Here is a 12,794-nt window from a genome sequence, read left to right on the forward strand (position 1 = left end):
TCACCACATTTTGTTTTTGACATCGTATTTTGCATCTTCTTATTTTGTGTTTTTCTTAACTACTTATTATAGAAATAGATGATTTTACTACTGGTCTTTTAACCTTCCTACTAGCTTTATAAGTGGTTGGTCCCTACCTTTACTGTATGTTTGTCTTTACCAATGAGATTTTTTCCTTTCATAATTTTCTTGTTTCTAGTTGTGGCCTTTTCTTTTCCACTTAGAGAAATCTCTAGCATTTCTCATAAGGCTTGTTTAGTGGTGCTGAACTCTTGCTTTTGCTTGTCTGTAAAACTCTTTATTTATCCTTCAAATCTGAATGATAATCTTGCTGGGTAGAGAGTATTCTCGGTTGTAAGTGTTTTCTTTCAGCACTTTGAATATATTGTGCCTGTTCCTTCTGGCCTGTAAGATTTCTGCTGAAAAGTCAGCAGAGTTTTACGGGACTTTGCTTGTATGTAACTAGTTGCTTTTGTGTTGTTGCTTTTAAGATTCTCTCTTTATCTTTAATTTTTGCCATTTTAATTATGATGCCTTGGTGTGGACCTCTTTGGATTCATCTTATTTGGAACTTTCTGTGCTTCCTGGACCTGGATATCTGTTTTCTTCCCCAGGTTACGGAAATTTTCAGCTATTTCTTGAAATAAGCTCACTGTCCCTTTCCCTCTCTCTTCTCCTTCTGGGACCCTTATGATGTGAATATTAGTATGCTTGAAGTTGTCCTAGAGGTCCATCTTAACCATTTTTAAGTGTATAGTTCAGTAGTGTTAGACACATTCACATCATAACCATCACCAGTTTCCATCTCTAGAACGTTTTCATCTTGCAGAATAAAACTCTGTCCCCATTAAACGCTAACTTTCCATTCCCCCTCCCCCAACCCTTGGCACCCACCATGCTACTTTCTGTCTATTAATCTGAGTACTTTAGGGACCTCATGTAAGTGGAGTCATAGAGCATTTATCTCTTTGTAACTGACTTATTTCATTCCGCGTAATGATTTTAAGGTTCATCCATATTGTAGCGTGCATCGGTGTTTTATTCCTTTTAATGGCTGAATAATGTTCCATTGTATAGACGGAGCATTTTGTTTATTATCCATTGTTCCATTGATGGACACTTGTCGAGAGTATTTTCCTAGGGCTCCCAGTGGCTCCAGCTTGTGGTCAGAGTGGTGAGAGGTTTGCCATATCCTCACTTCCCCTTGCCACAGGCTTTATTTCCATCAGAGGGCAGACTGGAGGTCCCTGCCCAGACCCTCCTCACTGACAACTCCCTTTACATGCTGCCCACATTTTGTATTTCAGAATGGTAGAGGCTGCTATTCTGCATTGCAAACCCTGCCCAGCCCTTCACTCTGTTCCTGAGGAGCTTTATTATTTGTTTATTTTTTATTGTCAGACACAGAGGACTTCTTATGCTTGAAGTTGATAATTAGTTGCTTACATCTTTGGTTTATTTTTATATTTGGTTCTTTAATTGTTTAAGTTCTATGGATTGATATCCAGATTTCGTTCTTCATTCTTTCACCTTTCTCATCCTAGTGAACTAGGAGGTAGGTAGGAATGACCTTGGTCTCCCAGGCATCCCCTGTGGCAGGGAGTGAAGCCCAGCTCCTCTCTCCCCTGTTGACCTTGGCCACCAGATCCATAGTCACCAGAGGGCTGTATTCTTTTGGCTAGAGTTCACTCTGGAAGTGCAGTAGGACAATCCTGTACTCTTAGGTGAGCCCAGCGCTGTGTCCTTGCCCATTTTCAATCAGCTTCAGTCCAGGGCTCATTTTGGACTCTCACACTTTCACTCACTCAGGCTGTTTCTTTCCAACTAGGTAGAAGAAAAGGCAAAATTTGATGGAATTTTTGAAAGCCTCTTACCCATCAGTGGTTTGCTTTCTGGAGACAAAGTCAAACCAGTCCTCATGAACTCAAAGCTGCCTCTTGATGTCCTGGGCAGGGTAAGTGGTTCTCTCACACCAGGCACTGCTGCTGAGTCCAGTCAACCCCATGCTCACCCGCCACGGACACTTTGAGGCCTTGCTGCACGGCCATGTAATGTCGGGTTTCATAAGAGCCGACATGGGTGGAGCAATTGCTGCAGTTGGGGTGGCTTGGGACCTCACAGGGTGCAGCTCACAGAGGCTCCCCAGCACACGTGGGGAGCAGCCTGAGAAGTGCACTCACTACCCAGGGCTCGGGGCAGGCAGAGCTGGGACTGAAACCCAGACTGTGATTTCCCCCTCTGCATTGTGCTTCTAGGGAAGGAGTATGGGCATATATGTCTGTATTTCTTTATTTCTTTTCTATTTTTAATTTTTTTTTCCTGCCTATGAATCTAAGGTAAAGATACTTTCAATTCTGCTGCAAGTTTAGATAAAATGTTATGCATTCCCCGCCTTTTTATTAAAAAAAAAAAAGCCTCAGTTTTGTTCCTATTAAATACAAGTTTTTTAGATACAGGTTTCTAAACCAGACTGTTTTCCTTCTAATGAGGTTTTGCGTTATGGCCCCTCATGTTTGCTCTGTGCACAAAGCCCAGTTCTGCATGGCTATCTCTGTGCTGAGTTTCCCGCTCTGTGTCGAGAGGGGATGGATGTTGTCATCTCTCTGGATGGAATTGCTGATGTGGCAGGTGCAGACCTAGAGCAGGAGGGTGGAGCATGGTCCCTGCTGCCCCAGGCCACGCCTGTGGGTCTGGCTCATGACATTTGGTAGAACCATGGGGAAAGGTGCAAATTCCTACCCACTTGGATTCACCTAATAATTTTCCTGTTTGAATATCACTTTTGCAGATACTGGCCCATTTGATAGGACCCAAATAGGACTTTGTTTTGAAATGAGGCCACTAAGAAAGGCGATCTCACAGATCCCTTTGTCTTCTTTTTGGCTGTGGTGTGGTGTAGACGGAGGCCTATGATGGGGACCCACGCTGATCACCAGTGGTCTTTATGAGGCAGGATGGGGTGATCCGCTCCTGCACAGTGTGACAGTTCTTCAAAATACCTGACAGTTGGGTGTAATATTGTTGTAGAGCCAAATCCTGAACAAGACAAAGAGATCAACAGAGGTGGAGTGTGCTTTATTAGAAAGGGAGCTACGGCTAGGAAGGGTGGGTTCTGCAGATCTTCTGCCTTGGCTCCAGGTCTTGTCCACAGGGGTCACTTCTCATCTACTCCTCTCTCGTTCTCTCCCTCCCTCCAAGCATCAACCCACACGTGTGCCCCTCCATGCATGCATGCATGCATCCGTATGCATGCATCTATGTCCATGCATCCATGCATGCATGCATGCATCCACATTCACGCACCCATCCATCTGTGCATGTATGCATCAGTGCACTCAGGCATCCATCCTTGCATCTGCACACACTCATTCACCTGTGCATCCCTGCACCCACGCATTATGCATCCATTTAGTCATTCAGAAGCATTTTTCGGAGTCTGCTCTGGGCCAGCTTTGTCCTGAGCACTGGGAAGATGGGGATGAAATTAAATACAGTCCAGGAGATCAAATAAGTAAGTAATAGTTAAGATCTTAGTATTTATGAGGGCTTAGTATGTGCTAGATCCTGTTCCAGTGCTTTGCAGGAATGAAGTCACCAAGTACTTGTAACTACTTTGTTATGGATGGTGTCACTTCCGTTTTCCGTGTGAGGAAATGGAGGTCCTTCAGAGTGGCTGGTTAGTCGCTCAGGGTTGCATGGAGAAGGGAATGAGGTCCTGGTGGTCCCCAGAGCCTGCACTCTTCCCTGGTGCTCCCTCCCCACCAACCATTGCCTCCCTGATTATCACAGTTCTGCTTGCTGGGGACAGTGGTAGAGGGGGAGGTTCCTGACCCGCCAGAGCAGAGGGGTACAGGGCAGGCAGGGAAGGCTGCCTAGAGTAGGTGCCCCTGGGTTATAGCCTTTAGAGGGAAGGAACAGGTGGCAGATGACGGGTTGAGAAGGCCAGGCACAAGACAGCATGAGCAGAGGCAGCCTGGCACGCTGAGTACGGCTGATATTCTCACCAGGCGGTTCTACCCCTGGGGGATGTTGAGCGATATCTGGAGACGTTTATGGTTGTCCCACCTGGGTTGGGTGTTACTGATATCATGTAGGTTGAGGCTATGGTTGCTTCTCAGTATCCTGTAATGCACAGGATGTCCCACCACAGAGACGATCTGGCCCCGAATATCAGTGGTGCTGTGGCAGGGGAGGACTGGAGTCAGGAAGGCCTGTGTGTGCCATATTTTTGGGAACATTACTCTTCTGAGCTTCTGCTTCTTAAATTGAGACCAAAGATATAAAACACTCAGCCCAGTGCCAGACACCTTTAAGAGGGCCTCCATATGCTTGAGGGGACTGCAAACAATTTGAAGTCCTAGAGATCAAGGTGGAGTCCCAGGAGACTGGGCTGGGGTTGAGGGACCAGCTAAGGGCACAGTGGTCTCCATGTGCACAGGGACTGGATGCCGTCAGCAGGGTGAGGTGGGGTGAGAGTGAATTCTAGAGCAGGTCCTGTGGTTACCCTGCGTACAGGACTAGAGGCAGGGAGGCCAGCTGGAAGCTCTGGCCTCTGTGGAGTGTTGGAGAGGCACAAGCCAAGGACACAGCAGCAGGGGGTGAAGAGGAGGGTCCACATGTGAGAAACATCCCTGGGCTGAAGATCCTAGTGATTGATTGGGGGCGGGTACCAGCATATGAAGCATCACGGATGGACCCTGGGCTTCTGCCTGGCTCTGGGCACTGGTGCCATGTGCAGCACTGTCCAAGTCAAACAGGCCCCGCTGGTCCTGGAGGGCTGACTTGGGTCAGGAAGGTAGTGCCTTGGTTGTACTTTAGAAAACCCAGCACACAGCCTTTGATCCATGCCTGCCTTGTCTTTCAGGATGCTAGGTTGGCCTGGTATATTTTGTGGCATCTTTCTCACCATCCACTGATAGGGGAGAGGAGACAGGATCCCACAGACCTACTCAAATGCATTCCCGTGGCCCTGCCGTGAATGGGGGCAGGGGCTAGATGTGTGTGTGTCTGTGTGTGTGTGTGTCAGTCAGTGGGGGCAGGAAGGCGGGCTTGTGTCCAGAGCAACACCTGCACCAAAACCAAAGAATCTAAAAATCAGGATGGACGTGATTATAATCATGCTCATTTGTTAGAGAAAATGAATGGTAATATGGTGGAAAGGATCTTGGAATTGACAGTACTTTATTGGATGATGGTTTTTCAGAGGACCTACAGACTGGTTCTTAAATGCATTTTGATTGCCTTGTCTTAACTCTGGTGTGCAGTCAAAATCTGAGTTCTGGTGGGCATGTGTGCTGCCACACAGGCCCTTCCTCCCAGCAGTAACCCTTGGTACCGCCCGCCGCTAAGCCTTGCTGCTCTCTTCCCTTGCAGGTCTGGGACCTCAGTGACATCGACAAGGACGGGCACCTGGACAGAGATGAGTTTGCTGTGGTAGGCCCCTGCTGTGACTCTCTTTTCCCACTCTGCTGAGGAAGCAAATGTGCAGCTCATGTGGGGGTTTCTTGTTTAATTTTTTAAACGTTTATTCTGACATAATTTGGGTGTAATTTGACAGAGAATTCTTTCGAATCTTCGCTCAGATTCCCCAGTGTTGCTGTTTTACTACACTGTTTTATCCTTCTCCCTCTCTCCCTCTCTTTCTCTCCCCTTCCCTCTCTCCTTCTCTCTCATTTGCATATGAATGTATACATGGATATGTATACACAATTAATTTTCCCTTTGAACCATTTTGAAGTAAGTTTCAGACATGGGCCTTTTCATCCTGAAATACTTCAGTGTTTATATCCCCAAACCAGAGAATTCTCTTACATAACTGCTGTCCAATTCAAAATCAGGAAATGGACATTGTCTAATTTATTACAGTATCTATTATGATAGGTTATATCATATATGTTATATATTACTATGTCTATTATTGTATTAATCTATTATCTAATCTAAGGATATTATTCACATTTTGCCAATTGTTCCCAAAATGTCACTATAAAGTGAAAGAGACTACAGCCTCGTGTTCTTATAATCTAGCTCAGCTCCTGCATCTGTCTTTGTGTCTCATGGCCATGTGGGCATTTTTAAGGCCAGTGGTTTGTAGTGTCTCCCTCGGTGCGGGGTTGTCTGCTGTTTCCTAATGATGATCCAGGCGATGCACTTTTGTGTGGCAGGTCCCCACCGAGGTGATGCTTGTTCTCCCCAGGGCACATGACATTGATAGGACATATAATGTCTTATTACATGTCTTACTACCTTGATGTCAACCTTGACCCGACCTTGATCAAGGTCGGGGTGGAGGCTTCAGGATTCTCTCTTTTCCTTTGTGCTCAGTCTTTCATGAGAGACACGTGGAGACTGAATACCCTGTTACCCCTACAACTCTCACCCGCTAGTTCTTGCATCCTCCCAGGAGTCTCACCTGAATCAGTCAGGTTTCTGGTAGTTGCCAGATGATGGTTTTCTAATTCTCTCATTCCTTGCACATTTTCTAGCTGGCCTTCTACTATAAGGAACTTGTTCATATCAGACTGGACTTATGGATATGTCCTCTGTTCTCTGTTCCATGTTTTATAATCCTTTACTGGCATGATTTATTTTGCCCAGTGGGAGTTCCTCCCAGCTGACTCCTTTGTCATTTGGTCACATCATATCATTCTTGAGCACTTGCTTACTTTTGGCATGATAGGATTTTCCTGGCTCTTCCTGTACATCCCCTCTCTCAGCTCCATCATCAGCCATTTTTCCAGGGACCCCCAGTTCCTTATAGTGGAGAATGGTATTAGAAACCAGGATCTGGGCACTGGGGTGGTCAGTGCCCCTGGGATACCACTGCTTCCAGGCCTTCTCAGCAGACAGAGCTGGGAAGTAAGTGTATGTATAGACATGCCCACCAGGTGCCCTAGCAGCCTGCCATCTACTTCCACGTCTGCTTCTGTTCATGCCAGAGCCCTGACACTCCCACCCTCTTCTCGTTTTAGCAGCAGTGCTAGATCTATGTGAGGATTGGGGCTTTTGTGTCCTATGGGCTGCCTTCCCATTCAGCTGCCCTCCCTCCACACCCCTGTAGCTCCCCATTCACCTCTCCCAACTGCCTGCTGCGCTGACTTTGCCTGGCTCTCGCCTCCCCACCCTGGGCCCATGTCATTCTGTCCCTCTTTTTCTTTCTCCCTTCCCCTCTCCTTACTCACGTCTTTGATCTTTCTCTCCCGTTCATTCACTCATCTCATTCCGTTAAATCTCAAAGTAGAATAAAGTAGCCCCTTGTAGTTAAGGACAATGCTCTAATAAACAGTAATTAAGTTCAAGCAAAAAAAAAAAAAAAAAAGCTGGGAATTCCTAAGTCATAGAAAACGAGGAACTATATCAATATCCCTAAGATATATCTTCTGTTTTAGGAATTTTAAATGTCTTTAAAATGTGATTTTACAGCATACAAATGAATGAAAGCTTATTATTATCTTACTCTACTATGGTGTAAAGCCTTTGAGATTTTAAACTTCTAGGTTAAATTTAAACCATTTGCCAAGGAAATTATAAATTTCTCTTACAATTCCACTCATAATCCCTTGTACCCCATAATACTCAGTTGTGTTTTTTTCCCCCACACATCGACTCTGTTTTGCCTTTTTTACTTTGAGCATTTTCCATGTTTCTCCATCATCCTGTTCTTTTCACTAGCTGTCCATTATTATTTTTTTTATTGTGGTAAAATACGCATAACAAAATTTATCATCATAACCATTTTTATTTAGTTTTAAAAATATTTATTTATTTATTTGGCTGTGCCGGGTCTTAGTTGCAGCACGTGGGATCTTCATTGCTGCGTGTGGGATCTTCGTTGTGTCATGTGGGATCCTTTTAGTTGCGGCATGTGGGATCTAATTCCCTGAGCAGGGATTGAACCCCGGCCCCCTGCATTGGGAGCATGGAGTCTTAACCACTGGACCACCGGGGAAGTCCCATCATAACCATATTTTTTTTTTTGCGGTACGCGGACCTCTCACTGTTGTGGCCTCTCCTATTGTGGAGCACAGGCTCCGGACGTGCAGGCTCAGCGTCCATGGCTCACGGGCCCAACTGCTCCGCGGCATGTGGGATCTTCCCGGACTGGGGCACGAACCCGCGTCCCCTGCATCGGCAGGCAGACTCTCAACCACTGCGCCACCAGGGAAGCCCCCCATCATAACCATTTTTAAGTGTATGGTTCAGTGGTATTAATACATTCACATGGTTGTGCAACCATCACCACCATCCATCACCAGAACTCTTTTTACCTTGCAAAACTAAACCTCCGTCCCCATGAAACATTAACTCCCCATCCCCCCTCCCCCAAGCCCCTCATTATTTGTTTTTATATTTCTTTTGACAGCACTTGACTTCAGGTGTTAGTTAGTATCATTGAACTGGCTTTGGGGTGGTCTCCAGGAACCGGGTGATTGGCCTGGAGTGAATCCAGGAACACACCTCTCTCCTCACAGCCTCATGAGCCCTGAATTTCTACTTTTGTTTTGTTTTTATCATTTCTCATCATTTCAGCCAAGATTTATGTTCTTTTATAAGTGGGTCTTAGAGTTGTGTCATTTTGTGTTTCTTTTCATCACTAGCTGAGTTTGGCATTTAGTACAGTTTTTAAGTGACTGTAAATTTTTGCCTGTGTTAATGATCTGTTGGTAGCAACTTAAAGACTAGTTTGAAGTGGGGGGGCGGTTGTCATTTTGGTTTTGTTTTGTTACTTTTTAAAACAGACTTTTCAATCCTTGTTTTAGACAAAGTTTATTTTCCCCTGCCTACCTCGAGCAGGAGAGCCACCTGTCCATCCTCAGCACACACACCCTTTTGGATAGTTTTCTGTCTCCTGAATATCTTGAAGTACATGCAGCTCTCATGGTGTGTCTTTTTTTCCCCTTCCAGTTTTCTTGAGATGTAATTGACAGACAGCACTATGTAGGTTTAAGATGTACTATCATGGTGAGTCTGTAGACTTCCACGTTCCATTACTTTGAAAGTCGTCAGACCTGAAGACAGTGGCCTTGCTGTGTGGCGAAGGGACATGTGTGGAGTCTGGCATGATTGTATTCCTTTTGTACTCATTTCAGTCTCGGATGGTTAAACATATGTCTTAGAAAATTATGCATTGGCGGTGTAGCTCATCAGAAAGGTTTATTTTTACTGTGTTCCATTTGGAAGCAACCTCAAAAAGAGCAGTCTTCATCACATCACTGCAGGCCCTGAAAGCACTGCCCTCTGCCCACCCTGGCCCTGGGCCTCGCCATCTGAACGCCTTTCTCTTTTGTGCTCATAGGCCATGCACTTGGTGTATCGAGCCCTCGAGAAGGAGCCTGTGCCCTCCGCCCTGCCCCCATCCCTCATCCCACCGTCCAAGAGGAAGAAGACGGTGTTCCCGGGAGCTGTGCCTGTCCTGCCTGCCAGCCCCCCACCGAAAGACAGCCTCCGCTCCACACCTTCCCACGGCAGTGTCAGCAGCCTGAACAGCACTGGAAGCCTGTCTCCCAAGCACAGTATCAAGCAAACACAGGTACGGTGCCCTCTGCATGCATGGCCACGTCTCCGAGCAGCTGTTTGCACTGCTGTGTAGAGTCCCAGCAGGATGTTTTTCAGCAGCAAGTAGTTCGTGACCCAAGAAGGGTAAAGTCTGTGATTAAATTAAATCTTTACAATAGGTGTCTTAGTCCTCTCTGGCTGCTGTAACAGTGCTGTAGACTGGGTGTCTTCTAAACAACTGATATTTATTTCTCACAGTTCTGGAAGCTGGAAGTCCAAGATCGAGGTGCCAACAGATTCAGTGTTTGGTGGGGCAATTCCTGGTTCACAGGTGGCCGTCCTCTTGCTGGGTCCTCACATGGCAGAAAGGCCATTGAAGCTCTCTGGGGTCCCTTTTATAAGGGCACTAATCGCATTCGTGAGGGCTCTGTCTTCACGACCTAATCACCTCCCAAAGGCCCCACTTCCTAATACCATCACAATGGGGCTTAGGACTTCCAGCGTATGAATTGAGGGGAGGGGGGGACACAAACATTCAGACCATAGCAACAGGGATTCAGAATTAAGTTTCCCATTCACCTACACATAAATACCGCCTTTCCGCGAGCACACCCAGCCCTACTCACCCCTCTGCCCCTCCTGCCTCAGGCAGACCCTCTGCTGGTAGGGCGCGTCCCCAGGTTGCATACTGAGGCACCTGGCGTCATGAGGCCTCTGCTCACGGGGCACCTCATCTGGGGAGCCTGGTGTGACCACACCCCGGACCAGCCACCCTCTACCTGCTCTCCTAGATTTCCCACAGCTGGCCTGTTATGCGGTTAATTATGTATCATCTGTCCAGTTCCCCCCCAACCCCCTGCCATTAGCTTCATGAGAGCAGAGTTCGTTCTTGGTTATAATCTCAGCATCTAGAAGAATCTCTGGTACTCTGATGCTCATTAAAAATATGTTGAGTAATCAGGTAATTAAGGGAGGTATCCATCTCGTGTTAGGAAGACAGGAGGGGGCTCCAGCTCTGCATGTGGCAGTATCTTATATGTCAAAAAAGACGTTTCTTGTTCTGGCAAAGGCAGCATAATGGGCTCTTTATAAAAGGGCACCTTGGAGATTGTCTAAAACGTGCAAGGACGTGAGTTACACGTGGAATCATGCTTTGCTTTCTGCCTCATTTGTGGTTTCAAAGGCAAAGCAATGAGTTGTGACAAGAAGGCCAGCCAGCACCCCATGCAAGTTTGGCATATGATAAAAATGAAAACGAGAAAGGCATAATGAGACAGTGATTTCTCTTGATAGTGACATAATTTTAAAGTTAAATATTCGACTTGCAAGGCTCATTTTCAAGGAGCTTTATCATATCCTAGAGTAAAAAAAAGAGATCAGAGAGGGTCGATGAGACTTGGTCATAGGGGCTAACACAACTCCCCTCACCACTCCGGCCAGTTGGAGAGGTGTGGCCTCCGGTTGGTGAGTTGTATGTGGCTCTCTGTGAAGGAGCCCAGCCTCAGATGGCCCAGCCTGGGCACCTTTACCAGCTCACCAGCCGTGCCCGGCACTTCTTGGGGGTGCTGCAGTGACTGTGCGATGGGCCCCTGCCCTCTGTGGGGAGACAAGACGATAAGCAAATTGGTAAACTAAGGAAGGTCCACCAGTCATGAGAAAGCAGAGCAGGGCCTGGCCTGGAAGTGTCGGGGTGAGGAGGGGGGCGTGATCCCGCAGGTGGAGCCAGCTGGCAGGCTATCGCTGCTGCGGTGACATCTGAGCTAACACCTGAACGATAAGCCATCTGAGGACTAGTACATGTCAAGGCTCTGAAGTGGAAACGCTCCGTGTGTCCTTGAAACCGGAAAAAGGCTGAGGCAGGGTGAGCCAGGGGATGGTGAGATGGAGTCGGAGAAGCGGGACTGAGGCCAGCTACTTAGACCTACATGAGCTGCTGGTTTTCAAGACCCAACACCTTGAGTCTGCAGAATTCTTGCCGAAAGCTCTTAAGTACCGTAGGTTAGGCTAGATGGGGTATGTTTTACTGACAAGGAAGCAGGCAGGGCTGAAGTTGTTGTTGGGTGCAGGCCAGCCAGCCTCATAATACCACCCCTTGGTGATCTGGCAGCTCTCCCCGGATCCCAGGAGCATGCTGCTGACCCCCCTGACTAGACCAGTTGTACTAGTGGCCGCTGTTGGGGGTCACAGGTGGGGGTGTCTTTGTCCCCTTGGAAGAGGGGCAGCTGGTGGAATCGCAGACATGAGAACGGGCATTTCTGTGGACCCACAAGTTCCATGCTTTCCCCTCCCCCACTTTCCTCATCCCCAGGGCAGCAACACCCTACCTGGGGCCCCCAGAGGGCCACCCAGTCCAGCTCTCATGGCCATATGTGAGGGGAGGCCCCTTCCAGCCACCAGGGTCTGTTCCCATTGACTGGAGGCCTGCAGCTGCTAAGCTGACCTTAAACCCAGCCCTTTCCAGGAGACCCAGCTCCAAGGGGGAGGTTGTCCAGTGTTGGATTTTTAGCCAAGTAGGCATCGGATTCTTGCTGCTGACATACCCTGAGAGCCCCAGAAATGAGGCAGCAAGTTCATTGTGTTTGCGCAACGAATGTCTGGACCCTCATCACCCCAGAGGCATGATCTGTTGGGGCCCATGGGACCCAGAAACCAATCCTGCCTCAGCTCAGCTTGTCTGACTATTGCTCCTTCTGTGGGCATCTCAGTGTCAGCGTATGAGCTCGTTCCAGGCTCTTGACTTAAAGACAGCAAGCCTCTTCATTAAAGCTCCTTTATGTGCATCTTTACATCTCCTCTGAACTGTTCAATGACAGACCTGAGGTGGCTTAGGAAATTCCTGTAATGCAGCAGGTAAAACACTATCTCAGTTCTCGCTGCCTGAGCCTTTGCAATTTGAATCTGGTCCGTAAATTCTGATGAGGTTTTTTTTTTGATAAATCCTTGCTGTCTTAAAGCATTCTACTCCCTAACCCAAACGCTGGGTAATGTGTTATCCCTTTCTTCCCAAAATTGCTTTCTGGATTCCTGGTGCTCACATCAGGGTCCCACTGATTTAGATGATAAGAGAGACCTGGTCAGAAAAGCAGATGAAAGGAAACATCTCTACACAAAGGGGCAGAGACGCTGTGAAACGTGCTGTGATGGGAGCCCCAAAAGTCAGAGGTGACACACCTAGAATAAGCAGTTGAAGAGGCCTGCCACCAAGTGCCCGAGGGGCCTGGATGCCTCTGAGTTGGAGGTGCTCTGGCCCTGGCGGACCCTGGCATTTGCTTTTCTTAAGTAGAACTGGAGCAGGTGGT

At 47.5% G+C, this 12,794-nt stretch overlaps 1 protein-coding gene across 15 annotated transcripts in view; it reads left to right on the forward strand.

Moving 5' to 3' along the window:
• The window catches only part of EPS15L1 (epidermal growth factor receptor pathway substrate 15 like 1), a 100,430-nt gene that overhangs the window by 31,999 nt on the left and 55,637 nt on the right, over positions 1-12,794 (forward strand). For all 15 annotated transcript variants that reach the window (XM_082621148.1, XM_082621136.1, XM_082621143.1 and 12 more), the window contains 3 exons: positions 1,829-1,954; positions 5,374-5,433; positions 9,296-9,529. In XM_082621148.1, coding sequence (XP_082477274.1) covers positions 1,829-1,954; positions 5,374-5,433; positions 9,296-9,529 — 420 coding nt within the window. The remainder of the gene's footprint in view (positions 1-1,828; positions 1,955-5,373; positions 5,434-9,295; positions 9,530-12,794) is intronic.

This window comes from Mesoplodon mirus, assembly GCF_964341445.2.
Source record: "Mesoplodon mirus genome assembly, chromosome: 5".
NCBI lineage: Eukaryota > Metazoa > Chordata > Mammalia > Artiodactyla > Ziphiidae > Mesoplodon > Mesoplodon mirus.